The sequence below is a fragment of the Phasianus colchicus genome, chromosome 22, assembly GCF_987193195.1.
Source record: "Phasianus colchicus chromosome 22, bPhaCol1.hap1.1, whole genome shotgun sequence".
Classification (NCBI taxonomy): Eukaryota; Metazoa; Chordata; class Aves; order Galliformes; family Phasianidae; genus Phasianus; species Phasianus colchicus.
The window spans coordinates 2030167-2047462 of record NC_143457.1 but is presented as its reverse complement, the minus strand read 5'-3'; the positions used below and the strand labels follow the sequence as shown (position 1 = coordinate 2047462).

The 17296-nt window shown below is 43.6% G+C and overlaps 1 protein-coding gene across 1 annotated transcript; it reads right to left on the bottom strand.

Moving 5' to 3' along the window:
* Nucleotides 1–760: 760 nt before the first annotated feature.
* PLOD1 (procollagen-lysine,2-oxoglutarate 5-dioxygenase 1) lies at nt 761–16950 on the bottom strand. Its single transcript, XM_031613319.2, has 19 exons — nt 16714–16950; nt 12233–12324; nt 11604–11740; nt 10272–10435; nt 9682–9794; nt 8523–8586; nt 7426–7523; nt 6998–7099; nt 6775–6906; nt 6374–6495; nt 5649–5753; nt 5108–5233; nt 4177–4318; nt 3541–3654; nt 3258–3323; nt 2812–2916; nt 2279–2425; nt 1842–1967; nt 761–1599 (listed from the first exon to the last, which is right to left on the bottom strand). Exons 1-19 carry the CDS (start codon nt 16793–16795, stop codon nt 1444–1446), a joined length of 2193 nt encoding a protein of 730 aa, XP_031469179.1. The 5' UTR covers nt 16796–16950; the 3' UTR covers nt 761–1443.
* Nucleotides 16951–17296: the final 346 nt, after the last annotated feature.

Here is a 17296-nt window from a genome sequence, read left to right as displayed (position 1 = left end):
CTAAATAAATACATACACCATGTCAACGTTTTCTCAACCATTGGCCTAAGAAGTCCCTTCATTTGGTTATAGCATGAGGTGTTACGGGTTTCGGTTAGCGCGAATTTTTACCATTTTCAACTGTTTTTCTCCCCTGGGCACATGTGGGGGTGTAGCATTGAAAGAAACCCTAAAGAGCCCTCAGATAGCAGCCCCTGTGGGTCCACCCCAATCCCAACGTGAACGTAGTGCCTGTGAAACAAACCAGCCTTCAGACGCAGAACGGTGTCTAAAAAGCAGAGCAGGTATCTCACAGGCGACAATACAAAGGTTCCTCCCTGCTCCCCCTCCCCACACAGCTCTATTCGTGGCAGTTTTTTATCCCTATTCGTTTGCCACAACCTCTCAGCACTCACCAACCCATTTCTATTGGTCTCAACCCCACTGCAGTGGGGTGCTTTGGTTTGCAATCTCAAATAATAGAAATACCCAATAATGATTTCCTCTAAGTACCAGAAAATCGTTTTCTAACAGCGATGGCTCAAACAAGCTGGATGCAAAGGGAACTACAGAAATAATCATTAAGAAGTGGAATGAGGCCAAAGATCAGTGAGGCCTCAGGATTGTTATCTCACCTTTAGAGCTCTTGAAGATCTTCACATGGATAGAGCTGAGCTGATTCAGCAGTGAAGCCCCCCTGACTGTTCAATTTGTTGTCAGCCCTCCCCTTTGCCTGGCTATGAATGCTCCCCTTAAACTGCGGTAACAGAAGAGAGGGAGGTTATTATTATTATTATTTTTATGTCTTCAGACTAATCCCAGAGATAAAGTATAACTAGTGGACCTTCATTAACTAACACAAAGCACCTATACTGCCATTGCTGCTGCTCTGAACTCTGTGATGTGTTTCCAAAGACTGCAAAGAGGTAAGGATGCAGATGATCTTCAGGCTCTCACTACTGAGTTTCATCTGGTATGACATGTAACTGTTATGACTCCTGGAGCCAGCTCCCTGATTGTTTATGTTTGGTATACTATCCAGAAATGATTTTCTAGTGTCCTGTATATGCTGTGGATATAAAAAAGAGATTCCAGCTACTTGGAGAGAAAGCTTGTGACTTGCCTCCGAAGAGCTGGATTTCCAGTCCAAGAAAGCATTTCTGTAAAGCCAACCAAGCTGTGAAGGTTCAAGTAAATCGCATTTCCAAGACACAGTGGATGAAGAGCAGAATCAAAAATGAAGGCACAAAATCTCCTTCCAAATTCTACAGCAACATTCCTAGATATGACCCGCAGTATCAGAGAGGGAGATCTTCCAGTAGTGGAGTCTTAACATTGATTAAAAAATCAATATCCAAATAGCTTTGATCAAATGCCTTAGAAACTCTCTGCAGCATTCCCTGTTTCCACTCAAAGTCAGCAGTGAGCAGGGCCAGGGAAAGGTCTTTCCTGTGAAGCATGGCTCTAGGGATCAATAAAGGACACTGCAATATAACGGGTTCCTTTGGTGGTTGGAAGACCTTCATGGTAGTGGGTGAGGCGTCCTGGATGCATCAGAGTCCACCCTTTTCGTGGAGCTCGAATCGAGCAGTTGTAACGCAAAAACCGGCAGCCTCCTCCCTGAGAGATACAGACCAAGAGACACATCAGCTTGGTTAGATCACCTAACAGAATGGGTCTCTGCCTTCTCTTGGCAGCTCTTCAAAAAGTGTGAGAAGGGAGCTGGGGAATCCAGCTCTAACATGCTCAAAAATCCCCTGACATAACCCAGCCATTAATCGCAGTCTTCAGTGTGAAGAAGCCAATAAAGACGGTTGTGCCTGGAAGGCTGTGCTTCATCCCCAACATGCTGGCAAACTTACCTCATAGTCTATTCCAACCCTGTTCAGAGCAATGTTAATGGTAAAGGTGGAAGCGTCGTGATGGGGCATTAAAGAAGGCTGCTCATCAGGTTTGTAGCGGACCACGAAGGCCAGCTCAAACTGAGTCTGCAGGAGAGAAGAAAAAAGAGAGCATCTGTTACAGAGCTGTAATAGCTCGTGGATACATATTACACCTGAGATAGGGTGTCATTTTTAAATTGCACCTAACTGCTAAGAAGAACCACAATAATGCAGGAAAATATTATTGGAAACCTGTATTTTCTGATGCATATACTTCAAGTCATAGTTCAGCATTAGTCCTCCATACCAGGAAACAGTATACATATTGCAAGAGGATTCTAGTAGTCTTTTCACACAGCTGCAACTGTAGCAGACGCTGAGCTGACCATGAGTTTTGATGCCATGGTATTACCCACCTTGGTATAGTATCCTGGGTACAGTTTCTCTGTGATGGGTGCAATATAGTCCAGAAGAAACTTATACCATTCTCTTTCAAAGCCAATTTGATTCATGTGGATATCGATAGTTGGGACATTCTCATATCCTCCTTGTATTCTACTGTCCTGAAATTGAACCACGAAAAAACCAATGAGGATGGGCACCTTGGACTTCACAAACAAAAAGCACTTTTTTTCTGCTAATTACCAATACATATGAAGTTTATTTATCAGGATTTTCAGGATGGTAAGTTCATTTCAAACAATCAGTAAACCCTGAAGGGCTGAACACTGTCACTCTGGTGGATAGTATATGGACTCAGAAAAGTTAATTAACATTCAAGAGCATGGGCAAAACCATGGAGTTAATTAAGAGGAAAATTAGCAGTATTCAGGCCAGTTTCCTGGTTTAGCTTCAGGATCTAAGGCCTTCCTCGAGGAGGCACTACTGTCACCAAACATATAAGGACAAAGTTGTCACCTGGAAATTAAACAGCTCCTGTTTTTCTTACCGTATTGTCACCTGTGGACCACTTGCCATAATGCTCCATTTCTTCCACCAGCTCATCACAAGCAGTGTCAGTGAATATGGGGAACCAGTAAACATCTGGGCAGGGCTGCAGAATGTCAACAGGTGAGAGCAGCAGAAATAAGGACAAGTGCTTGAGGCAAAAGGAATATGACTAAACTGACTGTATATAGGGTCAGATTAAGTGGAAAGGGACTACAACATCAAGGATAGAAGTTTGTCTTCTGATTGATGTGTCCTACTTCCACTTTACAGAGCTGGAGATGGACTTCTAGAATAATGATTTTGCTCTAAAAATACTTTCAAGGTCATGTTTCCTCTGCATTTGAAAGACTACAAGGTCATGCTGAACTGCTTATTCCAGCGAATGACAACAGTGAGAACACAAGTGTTCTCTCATTTTGATGGATATGAACAATGTTTTCTTACCATTTCTACCAATTTCCCTTTCAGAGCTGCTGTGTAGTTTTCATGGATGTACTTTTCTCTCCAGTCCTACAATTAAAAGATAAGGAAAACAGTCACTTCTGAGGGGCCTGGTTAGAAGGGCAAATAAAAGTCACATGGTGGTGCCACAGTACTTCAAATGCTTTGAAAATACAGATGTTATGAATCACACACAGTCTGGACCTTCCTTATTGGTGAAGCTGGCCGTCAGATTTTCACATCCCACAGAGCCTGCCAAGTCTGCAGAGCAGGCAGGTTATCTCACCTCAGGGTTGCTGAATATTTGCCAGAGGTCATTGTGGAGGTGACTTGTTTGGTAATTCTCCAGAGACAGTATGTGTCCAAACTGATGTCGATTTGTCAAGTACATGAAGACTCCCTGCAGAACAGAGAAAACAATCAAGTTTTGTTTTCACATCTCACATTTTTTGTGAGCAACCGTGAAATTAAAACAGTGAACAATTTCCCAGTGATGATGGCTTTGCTCAAGTGCTCATCTATTCCTTCTTCGCATGTGGACTTTAATTTTCATTCTGGATATGATAAACTTTGAAAGGTTATAACCAGAGTTGGTAATTCTGTGCCTATCACCAGCCAGGGTTGAAAGCAGATCAGCTGCTGTAAGATTTGGTTCTTTCTTCTTAACCCTGTTGTCCCCTTTTAGAACAGCCCTGACAAGGCCCATGAACAAAAATTTTATCTGCACTTAGCAGTCCTTGGCTCTGGGCGGTTTCACAGCAAGACAGAAATTCTATACTGTTCCAAGCTTGCACAGGATTGAGTAATGCTGGTTCATCCTGCCCCATATCCTAACAGAGCGGAATGACTTAAACCACTTAATCTTGTCACCTCCACACTGGAGTGTAGTTCTCCCCTGCCAGCATCCCTCTCCTCTACTGACCTGATTCCGCACATTGTGGCAGAAAGCCATGTCAGCATCCAGCTTGCCACCATGGAAGAGATCTCCCTCATCAAGCTCCGATCGTAGGGCTTTACCTTTCACCATGTAAACACTGCTGATGTAGGGAACATTCCAGAGCCCACTGAAACACAGGGGTAGGATAGTAAGATTTGAAAGAGCAATAAGGCAGGAACTGTTGGGATGGAAGGCAGCACCATCATGTCAGCAAGGCTTGCTGCAATGAGCCAACTCGGAATGGCAGGAAGAAACCGTGCCAACAGGAGTTGTCATTTCAGGAAAAATCATTTATATTGCCTAGAGCTTTTAAAGAGTAAAAATGCCAGGGCACTGTGCAAGCAATTGACTGATATTGTATGTTTCTGTATGGGACATAATTAATGTCTTGAATCTCTTCCCAGAGAGATCAACATAATTTTTTCTAATTATTTAAAAAAAAAAATTGAACCAGCTGAAAAGGCATAATCTGATTTCCAGCATTTATTGCCCCAAAAAAGGCCCCTCAAGAATATGAGTGAACCAACAATTGTTGGTTCCAATTGTTCCAAGTTGGAACCAACTTTGTGAATATTCCATTCAGTAATCACCTACAGTATTATGAAGACAATCTAACAAAGATTAAACAGTTTTGTATGAGATTTTACAGACTAATTGTAATTCACAGGTGGGAAAACACATGAGTATGATGAAGTGATTTCAGCATAGTTAGGGCTCTCTACATCTTGCTCAGCTCATAATAAAATCTGCATGAAATCTGCACTCAGGAAAGAACACTGAGCAGCTTCTATGCAGAAGTTCAGACTTCTTTCCCTCTTCTGTGCCCCAAGGCAATTGTGTTCCCTGGTCTGATGATAATGTGCACCAGCTTTGTACCTGAGGGAGTGCATCAGTAAGAAACTCGCTGTATACTCACACCCTCCTCCTCTGAACAATATCCACGTAATCTTCTGAGCGGGCATAATACCCATCAGGGCTCAGTGCTCCCCAGAAATTTGACCACAGCTTCTCATGACGACTCACCAGGGGAGCAATCACCGACCTGTGAATGCAAAAGAAAAGTGATGTTACCACAGGAAGTGAAGGAAAAGATTTACAAACCACAGGATCCTGAGAGGCAGATTATCTTTCACTAGCAGCTTCTATTAACTATGTTGGAATAAAATTCCACATAAGCAAGAGTAAACACATTTACAGTCTCGTATCTAAGTGCATCCAGCAAGATTCTTAGAATCCAATTTATTCCAGTGACTACTTAAAGGCCAACTTGGAATATCCATTACCTGAAATTCAGTCATTGCAACTGTAGCAAAAAAGGACCAAAGAAAAAGCATACATCTGACATTTCATCTCCAGCACAGCTCACCTAGTGGTCTTACATGTCTCAGTGATAAAAGAGCTCATGTACTCCTTTGTGAAAGGTGGCCCTTAATGACTGCTCTGACCAATAAACTCACTTGTTCTGTTCAATGAGAATCCTTAGCGTCTCTGTGTTCTTCAGAACTACTTCAGCATCCAGGCTAAAATAATAGTCACAGTCAGGATCCTTTCTGCACAAATCCCTGTAGCCAGAAAACAAGAAAAGTCACATCAACATCCACCTGGAATAGCGTAAGACAAGAGACAGAACAGTAGGACCTTGTATACTCTAAGGGTCTTTGTCTAGGTGTTAGGAAAGTGAGTTTAATGTAACAACCCACACAGCCAGCATAGTAAAAGGAAATTCATTTCAGTAACCAACCGCACACAGTGAAATGCAGCAAGTGTCAAACTTAGCCAACCGTTTCCACAGTGCAGACTGAGTTGATTCCCATTTATGGTTGGCCCAATTCCTGGCTAGTTCAAACTCACATCTCCTGATCACCAGATCCTACTTTTACTACTATACTCCTTTTCTTTGGAGATACGGGTGCATACTCTTTATGTGTAGGACTGGGCATAGAGATTGTTGAAGATGAGAAGTAAAGGGTTATCCTCCTAACAAAGCAAGCACCCAGCAAGAATTTGGTTTCTAAAACTGAAGGATTGGGGCAGATCTTTTTTCCACAATGTATAATGGAGAATTAATGCTAGGATAACTGAAAGACACAATACATCCACTTGACAGTGATGATCCTCAGAAAAACCCTAGTTTGGACACAGACTGATGCTGACAGATATCACGTCTGGTCTCTTCACTTACATGCCCAAGTTACGCGCCTCAGCATTCTCCACCTCATCATCTGGTCCAATCACTTTCATAGCAAGATATTCCTTGCTGTGCTCCTTAACAAAAGAGTCCACTTGCATTGAATGATGCTGCTCCTATGGAGAGAAAAAAATAAGGACAAGAAAGTGACACGAACTCATCTCAGACTGTTCAACAGCCTGTTCTTGTGAATGTCAGAGCAGACAAGCAACAGCTCTTCCCATTTCCACATTTTTACACCTGGATGCATCCATTATACAGGTGCCACTGCAGATGAGTACAGGGATTGCAAAGCCTGGCAGGGTAGTCAAAGGTTGCAAAGGTGACCAGAGTACAGGAAGAAGTACACATTTTCCCAGCATTTGCTAAGAGTATCACAGGCCAACTTTACTTACGTGGTTGTGAATGAAGATTTGAATTCGTTGCTTGGGGTAATGGAGATTACGAAGCCGCAAGAAAAACTGGGAGAGAAACGGCGTGGGCTGCTCGATGAAAATGCCAATCAGAATCATTGGCAGAGCCTCATCCTACATTCAGTGAGAAGAGATATCAGACACGTAAGATTCCATTGTAGTTGTAACACCTGTCTTGAGAGCTTGGAATAGACATCAGCCTTACCTTAATACCTGTGAGGCTGCGCAGACCTTCGTCGCACACTGTACAGCCAGTCTCAAATGTCCATATTTGAGGAATGTAGTTTCCTAAGTAGTTCAGCTGCAGCTGCAAAAGGGGATTTGTCATGTCACATTACAGGACAGAGGAGGATCTTTGCCTCTGCAGATTTCAAAGATAACACTTCCGCAGAACTTCACTTCTGTTCTCCTTGGACTAACAAACCTAGAGTCTGACAGTCTCAGGGCCCAACTGCACATCAATCTTAGAACCAGACCCATCTTGCTGCTATGGACCTGGGGCACTTATTGTGTCTCAGTGTAAATGTACACAGTGAACGTCATCATATGGGAAGACAGCAACCTGATATAAACAAGTCTAAAGGGTTACTTTGGAACAAATACATACCAAATCTTCTTAGGATTCCCACTTACCTTGGTGGGTCCATTCCCATGAATTATTACAGGCAGAGTGTCATATAACAAGTTTCTTGCTCTCACTCGTGCGTTTTCAAATTTCAGAACTACCTCATCTGGAAATGACATTGTCATCATGTTATCAGAAAAAAGCATTTATAAAAATTAGCCAGCACCATACCCCACTTCTAGTGAAAGATGATAGCATAGACCCGGATTCTGTGAAGCTGGGCAAAGAATGTAGCTCACTGGGCTGATGATCATGCCCTCTTCTGGGAAGCCATGCTTTAACAGTCTTTCAAAACAGACACTGACAAACTCCAAAGTAAGGAACAGCTACTGATGACCAGGGAGGATTCAGAGCCTTCTCACCTCTGCACACTCTGCACCTACTGCCTCTCTTTTTCACCCCAGACAGAATTCTGCCTTCCTGGCAGTTATCACTCAGTGTATCTCCTCAGTGCAATCACACAAAATTCTTTGGAAAACAGGATAAGCACAGATTCATGCTCTAGTCTTGCTGTTATCATGAGCACAGAAGCAAAAAATATAACATTGTCATTTTCATTTTTCACCTGACTGAAACAAAGATGGACCGGTGCAAAATAATAATCTCAATAAAATAATTAATCACTTTGACATGGACTGGCAAAATCAATCAGCTGATCAGAAGCCTGTTATTGGTCAAGTGCATGCTCACAGGCTGTATCTGGCTTCATCTCACCTTCTAGGGCATTCCAGACATTATTCTGAGGCAGAAATACAAAGCAAACCCTAGGCAGTGCTATGTGTTGTTACTTGCAGCAAAGTGCCTCCCATTTTCAATCTCTAAGGCTAATGCAATCTGACATGCTTGGAGATCAAAGTGGCAAGGAGGTGTAAGATGGACAACTTGACCTGCATTCCCCAAGTGAAAAGGGAAGTGCAGTGAGAACCTAGTTGGTTGCAATGGAATTGCAAATTAATTCCAGAACTCTGCAGAGGCTTTTTGCTGGGGCTTGTTCTGCAGGGACAGGAATTTCTGAAATTTAATCCCTTCAGCCACAAGACAAATTTATTTCTGGTGTCAGCACGCAGTTGCATTCCAAGGAGAAATGAGCTTCCTCCCATCTCACCTAATGCTCCATTTAGGTTTTGGAAGATCCGACTTCTATGGTCTAGACTGATGTTGATATTTTCCTTTAAAAGAATGAGATGCATAAACTTAATTAGAACACAAGCAGTCATCTGTTCTTCACATGTGAGAAACTTTATGCTGAACAAAGATATATCATATTTCTATAATCATTTCCATACTTCCCGAGCTTGAAGCTTGAAACATTCAGAGATCATTCTTATTTTCAGTTGAAACTGAGAAAATTCACCATTTTTGAGAACTTCAACACATTATATTCAGCAAAACCATAGAAATAAACGTTTTAAAGACTAATCTGTGTGTGCCGCTAACAATATGCAGCATATTGCAAGTACACTTGCAGCACGGTCACATAAAATCCACGCGTAAATATGCAGGAATGCCAAGATAACAAGAACATCTGCTGTCTAGACAGTTTCTTGCCATCTATTCTCAGGTAAAGGCTCAGATATCGTTGTCAAATGAGAACATATGAGTGCAAGCCCAGCTTGAGCAATCTTTATTTTACCCCCTGCTACAAACTGCACTTTGAATAGATTTTTGTTGGACTAAAAAAACCCAGCTCTGACTTAGCAGAGCTCAGTGTCCCTCCAGGCATTTATAAAGACTGATTACTGGAAAGGACAGCAGGGTGCTAACATCCGCTGTCTTGAATGCCAAGTTAGTGAAATTACTCAGCCTTTGTATGGCATAGGGCCAGAAATGCAGATGAGAATATTAAAGGGACTGCTCAACTGTTCACGTTAAAATGGCATGAGTCACGTTCAGATTTGGGGAGGTAAAAAAGCACAGCTATTGCAGCTGATCTGAAAGCACTTTCTAAAGATTCCTCTCGACTTCACTGTTACAGTTTCACTTCTTAATTCCCATTTGTGACTTCCCTCAGTGACAGCTGACACTGCATAATGCAAAGCAAGGACAACAGAAGCTAAAGCCAGGACACAGGGCTATTCCTTTCAAAGCTTTCCCAAGGGTGTAGTTGCTATAATGCTAATTCTTATAAAGAAAACAGATAACTGACATCCTACTAGCCTTTTCCATGCAATAATGTCAGAGCAATAATTCTGGGGCAACATGCACCTGACTGACTTCTTTTAAAATCAACAGGGATACCACAAGAAAAGCTTAACTACACATACTCTTTTTTCTGGATCCAAAAAGATCTTCGTGTAGAAGAGCTGGTCACTGTCATCGTCCTTTCCTTTCCATTCCTCTACAAGTTTTTTCAGGTTTGGAGCATAACCTATGAAGCCTGCAGGAACAAAAATGGAGAGGTATTTCAACCCAGGTAATCAGAAAAACTGAGGACTTCTGCATACCATACTCTCACTTTTTTCACACACAAGTCTCATTCCACCCTGTGACGCAGCAGAGCTACACCAGCTTTCAGCTGAAGCACGTACAGACCACCCTTCCCAACATTCCCCTGAAATTAAACCAAACAGAAAAGCTCAGCTATCGCCTGAATGACACTTCACAGCAAAGCAAAGACAGTGAGCAGCTTCCTATCCTTCAGATATAATTCACAGCTGTGTCCCCTCCTGGATGTAAAAGACATCAGCACTGTTAGGCATTCCATTATGGGTATTTATGCCCCGGTTTCAGTTCCCAACATCTTCTACAGAGATGCTTTCCACATTTGATTCCTTGATACTTCTCCTGAAAGCTTTCTAATACAAGGGCAAAGCTAGGAGTGACCTTTTGGCTGAAAGAAGGTTCTGATTCTTACCTCCAGAACCCAGGAAGCGCTTTCCATCTCGTACCGTAGGGTACTTGGCTTCCAACTTTCTGTCAGGATAGATGTAGTTCTCTGCTGAGAAGACCACCTTGCTCTTGGCTTGTTTGAACTTCTTCAGCAGTTCCGTGGGGCCCGATGCAAAGAGTACATCATAGCTAGAGTAAAAGAGCAACAGAGAAAGGGACAGAAAGGAATAGAGTCAGAAAAACATGCCGATACAAAAAGCTTCTAGAAACAGCTAATTTAACTGGAATCCCCTTCTTTTAATTCTGCTTCACAGTATTATATTTTTGTCATAATTACAGATAATTAAATTATTCATATAGGGGAAGATGTTACTTCCCACTGGAGAAGATTCCACGATATCTTGGGGTAACTTACATGCTTACAAAGTTTTCACCGATAATAAAACCAAAACTTCCAAGTCACAAAACATGCAGATCTCTTCTTCTCTTCCCCAGTTTGCAACTGTGTAGCCTTGGTGTCCTCACTCATTAAGGTTTATTCTGCCATTCTTTTATACCCACACTCCTTTCTAAACTAAACTAATCCATAGGTTATGTCTTTTAAATCTTTTGGCATCCTGCCATTCTCCACGGAGCTCTGCAAATCTATAGTAGACAACAGTCACTGCATGCTGGACTCTCTCTTCAATACTGAATAGACCTCACTAATTCCCAAGCAACACTCACAGAATGAGACTTGAGTTTTCAGCAAGAGGATTTGCAAACTACAAACCCACTCTTGGTGAGTAACAACATTCTGAATTCCAGAATGGATTCATCCAGAGATGAATCATTCTCAACCTCTAAACGCACGTAGACACTCAGCGCTGCAAAGATGATCTCCCTGCCACGGGAGCTGGAGACAGATGCCAGTATCCCAGCCCTGCCTGTTGCTGGGCACAGAAAAAGACACTGAGACTACAAACAATTCTTTTCCCTTTCCACATATCTCTGGCAGACTAATCTCTGGCTGTCAGGATTCAACCTATTAAAAAAAAATAATAATTCCACTAAAGGAATCCAGAGAAATTGCCCATTCTCTGGAAATACAAGCAGCCAAATTCCACCCTGGCAAAAAAGCAGGTATAATACTATCTTGTTTTGTAATATGCAAGAGTTGGAATCAGCCCATTTTGGTCAGACCTTCCCAATTGCCACGAATGCAGCTCTGAGCAACTCTCAGGTGACTGCAAAGAATTCAGGGGGATAAAACACAGATCTACACGCACCTTCCAGAAGCAATCTACTTCACAGTTAATTTCTTCTGTCCAAACAACTATCTGATTTATTTAATGACAAATAATTTCTGATCCATTACCTTTCTGTGAAAAGGATGATCAAGTCTTCCTTATCTGCATGCTGCTTCAAAGCTGATTTCAAGAGACGGACCTTCTGCCCACCTCCTGCTGGCTTCTTGTCATCTCCACCCTTCCAGTCCTCATCCAGCCCAAGCACCTAAGGATGACAGACATAGGGTATACTCAACAGGCCATTTTCCCAGCAAGGATCACAAGAAAGAACCCAAATTCTTAGCTTTATTTGTCCTGTTAAAGCCCAGCACAAAACCAGGAGCACCAGGACAGACAAACTAGGCATACACGTCAGCCTTTGAACTACTCTCTGGGATGGACAGTCAGAGTAACATGCAGCACAGTAACAGAGCACTTTCAGAATCAGGAATGGGAGCATCCTAATCTGTACTGTGCTTCAAAAACGTAACAGAAAAGTGTCACAGAACTTCACTGAGCAGAAGTTACAGACCTCATCTCAAGCCACCAGTGGGGATGGAATAAGAATGCTGCACAAATGCAGCATTTCTCAGCTGAGTAACTATGTCCACTCCTAAAATTGTTTGTTTTATGGCTAAGTCTTATCCACTCCACACTCTTAGGAGTGCCCATTTGAAAACGTGCTTTACCAACCACCAGTAAGGCTGCTGGCTGTCACCTGGATTTTGTAGTTGAAGAACTGGGCTGATCTTCTAAAGCGTCGAAATCCTTCAGTCTGCTTGGTGGCAACAGTCAGAACCAGCAGGTTTTCTGCATGCAGGAGAAAACACAGGAAACACATCATCAACTTGTATTGTTGATGTTCCATACTTAAAAATGCTTTACTCTCACAACACCAAACTAAGGTAGGGATCATTAGTCTTAAAGGCACTTCACAGCTTCGACAACAGGAAGTCAACAGGAGCACAATCCAACCACTGGACATTTCCAGCATCATATTTTAAGCTGGCTGTGAATCCAGCAATAGAATCCAGAAGTCCCAATCTACACTCTGTCACTGTTGTTGGTGGACAAAGGTTACGTCTGCTCCATAAAACACAGATAGCTGCCCAGTTCCATTTTAAAACAGGCAAGGGAGGTAGTAGACAGCAGGTAGTAGATGGGGTAGCTGTGGAGCTACCCCATCCTGCTGAGAAGCAAACAGCTTGCTTACACCTCACCCAATTATCTCTACCCTGTACAACGCTAAGCACTATAGGTGTTCTCACTGCCCACGAAGCTTCGGGCCCAGAAAGAAAACAGCTTCAAATCCTACTTATTTGCTGCCTGGATTTTCTTGGCAGCAACTCATATCAGAGACTCAGAGAGAGGGGGGAAAAAAAAAAGAATGGATGTAGCTATTGTTTTACTGGAGGAACAAACTATCATAGGGGACAGAACATGGCAAAGGTGCCCAGAGATGTCAGCATTTGATGGAATAACCCCAAACTAGCTGCAGTGCAAGCAAGACTGTTTTTCTGCCTTTGTGTTTGTGCAGCTCAGATCAGAACTTGATCCTGAATATAAAAGGGGAGATGGTATAAAAATACAATTTCATTGCCCGAGTAATGAGATGGAAAAAGAAAATGGAATGTATGGAGTGGGGTTTTTGTGCTGCTTTGGAAAGCTACAATTCTATTCTTTCACAGAGAATTTGGAGGAAAAGAAGTAGAACCACTGAAAGATGCCCATTTGGATGTCACCCATTTAGTGCAACTGGCTTCCTGTTCCCTACAGAGCTGATTTGTTGTCAGTCAGCATTGACTGGGTATAGAAAAACCAAAATTCTGCTGAGTGTCATTATTCCCCCCCCTGTGGCTGTTCCAGTTTCCTACTGCACTCCAGAGGCATTTTCCAGATTTTTTTTCATAAAATGAATTTAATTCTACCACCACTTTCATCTACATTCTCCTCCCAAATTTGTTTCTCATTTCCAGTCCCTTAGAAATGACAAAGCTAAATCCTACAGTTCTCTTCCAAAAGTTTCTCCAGCGTACCACTGAAATATGATTTTTATGTGGAGGCCCTCATTTCTCAATTGTAATGATTAAATGCTATATTTCATCTTAATACTTTTACTTAAGCAGGAATTCGTATAGGCTCTGGCAACAGTGTTTAAATATGAATCCTGACCATCTGATTTTAACATCAGAGAATACTAGGAAAACCTGAAATTCTGTTTTCTTGGCTTGAGCCGGCTTCTCTTGGAATAATGATCTTTTTCAATGGATCTACCAGATGAATCCTCCTGATTCACCCAAACTGATATTGACTGACCTTAGAGAGAAAGGATCCAAGAGGGGTTCCTTACAGACCTGGCAAAGTCAGCAGAAGTGAAAAATAAGGTAGAAACTGCTGATTAGGATGAAAGAGAATAGCCCCAAAGAAATTCCTAAAACCTTTTACCTGCATCAGAACACGGAGAGACTGAGAACAGTCAACAGTGAGGTCAGATCTAACTGCATCTCTTTAGTCGTCTATGCACAAAGGGAGTGATAAACAAAAGAAAATGAATCCCACATAAGCACAACTTTAAAGGCAGATTTTTAGCTGTATGAAGTGCATTCCTAATTCAGCTCCTGCAGCACACTGCAGTTCTACACGCCCTGCTCAGTCACAGGGTGCAAATAAATGAGTAAAATATGTATTTCCTTGGGGAATGTGTTAAAGCCATTAGCATTTCTAGCTACATGATGGCATGAAGAAAACCATGGCAGCTTTACTGGCTCTGAGCTTGCAGTTTCTGAGAAAATCTTTCATAGTGCCAACGAGGAGAGGAGCAAATGTGGGCTTGTCAAAAAGGAATGTCAAGACAAACATCAGACCTGAAAGGAGAGGAGAAAGCATATCACGGGGATAGAAGAAAAGAGCCTGACTGCCACGCAACTAGTTTGGCCTAAATGCTCAGGTATGTCCAATTAAATAAACCAATAACGTATTTTTGTGCCACCACACGAGAAAGCAACTAACTGCTTATATGTTGCTCAATAGCAGTGCCAAAAGTTTGCTGGAGCAGAAGCCGGAGCAGAAAGCTCCCCTGGATGCACAGGAAGCGGTGTCGTATTTCTAAGACAGAAAAGGTTTTGCTGTGCAGCATGTGAAGCCACTGGTGCATGGAGAGCCAGCACAGCCACTGCTACCCTCGGCATCTGAGCTCCTACTTACAGATCCCCTTCTCCTTGCTGTTCTGGGGGTGTAGGACTCAACAAGACATTCAGTTCAGTTTCTCTTCTGAGCAATCTCTGCAGTAGCAAAAGCTTTCCATCCCAAGAGACATTCCTTCAGCCCAGTGTTTGAGGCGCTGTGCTGAGCTATGCTGCCTCCACTCCTACTCATTTAACCCTTTTTTCTCTTTCCTAATGGTTTTGGTGCAGCTGTCCACAGACAGAGCAGCGAGCTCTTTTCATTTTACCAACACACAGAAGGACTTTGAAACCTCCAAAAGCAGTCTCGTGCTTCCCTGTTTTCCACATAACAGTTAATTTTCACACCCAGAAGTGGCACCTATTCTGTTAAGCTGCACCCAAAGACTTTTCAGGCCACACTGACAATCAGAAATACATTTAATAATGGTACAACTGCAAAATACAAACACAGTGTGGTTCAATGAAGGACGTGCTGGACTAGGAAGCAGGGCAGCTGGACTGTACCACTCTGCAACAAGGAATCAGTCTTGCTGTCCCTCTACTTTGCCATCTGTAAAAGGATAACAAAGGACATTTAACACTTCTGTTTTTGAGCACTACAGATGCCAATCATTCTAAAGGAACAAAGTTTTAGTAAGGAAGGTCTGATATCGACCTCACTGTGAAATGATTGGGGTGGGCTTCTGAGTTTTACAAGCAAAAATCAGCGACGAGTTCAGCAACAAGAAATTGTACAGTTGTTTATTTCTGACTCTACAGGGAGAGCACAGCTGCTGTTCAGGACATGGAATGAGTTTATCCCCAGGCTACGCTTCGTGAAAGCTCGTTGTGCAGCTTCCTGTAAAGATGGTGTCCAAGAAAATACTTTTAATACTGGGATCAAATAGAAGAATCAAGTGCACAATTTAATGAAATATCCATTTCCCAAAGTTTTTAGGTAACAGTCCAACTGAAAACTACAAATAACTAAACTTGAAGCTTCTGAAGAGATTTAAAAGAACTTATCAGGGAGAAGATAGGTATGGCTATTCTCGTATTGCTCTGGGGAAGCTGAGGCACAGACATGGCAAGGCATTTTTTTTTTTTTTTAACCCATCAGAAAACAAGAAATTCCAACACTCTCTTCCTAAACAACACACCTCACTATCTATTCCCAGCACCCCATTTAATATCGGTGTGTTCCAAGAACTTGCTAAAAGCCCAGACGCTGGAGGTGTGTAGGGGAAGCAGGATGACACCAGGATTCATTCCTCACTTGAATTTGGCTCACATTTATCCTTGACACTGCTTGCATTGTGCTGGTAAAGCTACAGCACTCCCAGCCCTCCATGGGTACATGTTAAACACATTAAGGGAAATATTCTAGGTAACAAGATGAATTCTTCTCTTCATTGCTGCTTCGCTAATGAAGACAGAGATAATTATCCAAACATCTTGGCAGAGTGACAGTGTGTGAATCTCTTTGTCAGCTGGCTGACACTCAATGGCTTCCCTAATTCCCTACTGATGTACCAATTACTCCTCAGAGCGTAGTACATGCAGAGATACTAGGATGTTTTAGGAGCACCATGGATCTCAGGATGAGATCTCAGGGTTCTCATGGTCAGCCTAGGGATCAAAATGCTCCGTTACCTAATTTTTGACCTGTGTAAGTTCAAAAGCAGCAAGGGCTGACCCAGCTGGGATGCAACCATGGGACTTTATCAACCTGAAATGTTATCCAAGGCTCTCCTCACACGACTCTGAGCAGCCAGTGCCTGTCTGATAACTGAGGCACCCAGGAAGCACGTGCAGAGAGCACCCACCGCACTGGTGCATCAGCTCAGAGCTCAGCACCAAGCTCTGGGTGCCACCCAGGAGCTCAGATAACACAGTAAGCATTGGCAATACCTCTGAGCTGCCCTGGGAAGTTCCAGGCGGTACCGGCACCACCAGCAGGGCTGCCCCGCCACCAGCCCGGCCTCCAGCTCCCCGTGCAGCCCGCTCCGACCCGCAGCCCTCCTTTCCCCCTTACCTTCCTGCTTAGAGCCGCTTCCACCCTGCACCCCGAGCAGCGGCAGCACCACCCAGGGCAGCAGCACCGCCGGGGGCACCATGGAGGCGACTTCCCCGCCCGGATCCCACTACGGAAACCGACACCGACTGCGGGCGCTGCCTACGGGACGGCTTTCAGGCTCTGCCCCGCTCCGCACAGACCCAGCCGGAGCCTTTGCCACGCACCAGACCCGCCCGGCGGGGACGGGCGGAGGAAGAGGGGAGGGTGTGGGGGGGAAGCGGCTCCTCCTCCCCGCTCCGGCCCCCGCAAGAGGCGCGGAGGCAGCTGGGCCGGAGCCGGGAGAGGCAGCAGGAAGTGCTGGGGCCGAGGGTTGTGCGAAGCGAGAGCAATGCGGGTCGTGCAGCCGCGCTGATTTCACGTGGGGCGCGCGGTGCGCTGCTCAGCCGTGCGGCAACCGAGTGCAGTAAGCGTTTATGGAACGCGTTCAGCCAACGAAGGGAAGCGGGAGCTGATGTACGGCAGTGCTTCGGTCTGTGCTGGGCTGGGCTTCGCACAGTCATTAAGCGTTAAAAAATGCACTGCAGAAATTAAGCACAGCTCG

Coding starts and splice junctions, on each gene's coding strand:
- PLOD1 (XM_031613319.2), bottom strand. CDS start 16,795: ATGGTGCCCCCGGCGGTGCTGCTGCCCTGGGTGGTGCTGCCGCTGCTC. Junction 6,496..6,774: donor AAATCTTCATTCACAACCAC/GTAAGTAAAGTT, acceptor TTCTCTCCATAG/GAGCAGCATCATTCAATGCA. Junction 1,600..1,841: donor GGGTTGGAATAGACTATGAG/GTAAGTTTGCCA, acceptor TGTATCTCTCAG/GGAGGAGGCTGCCGGTTTTT.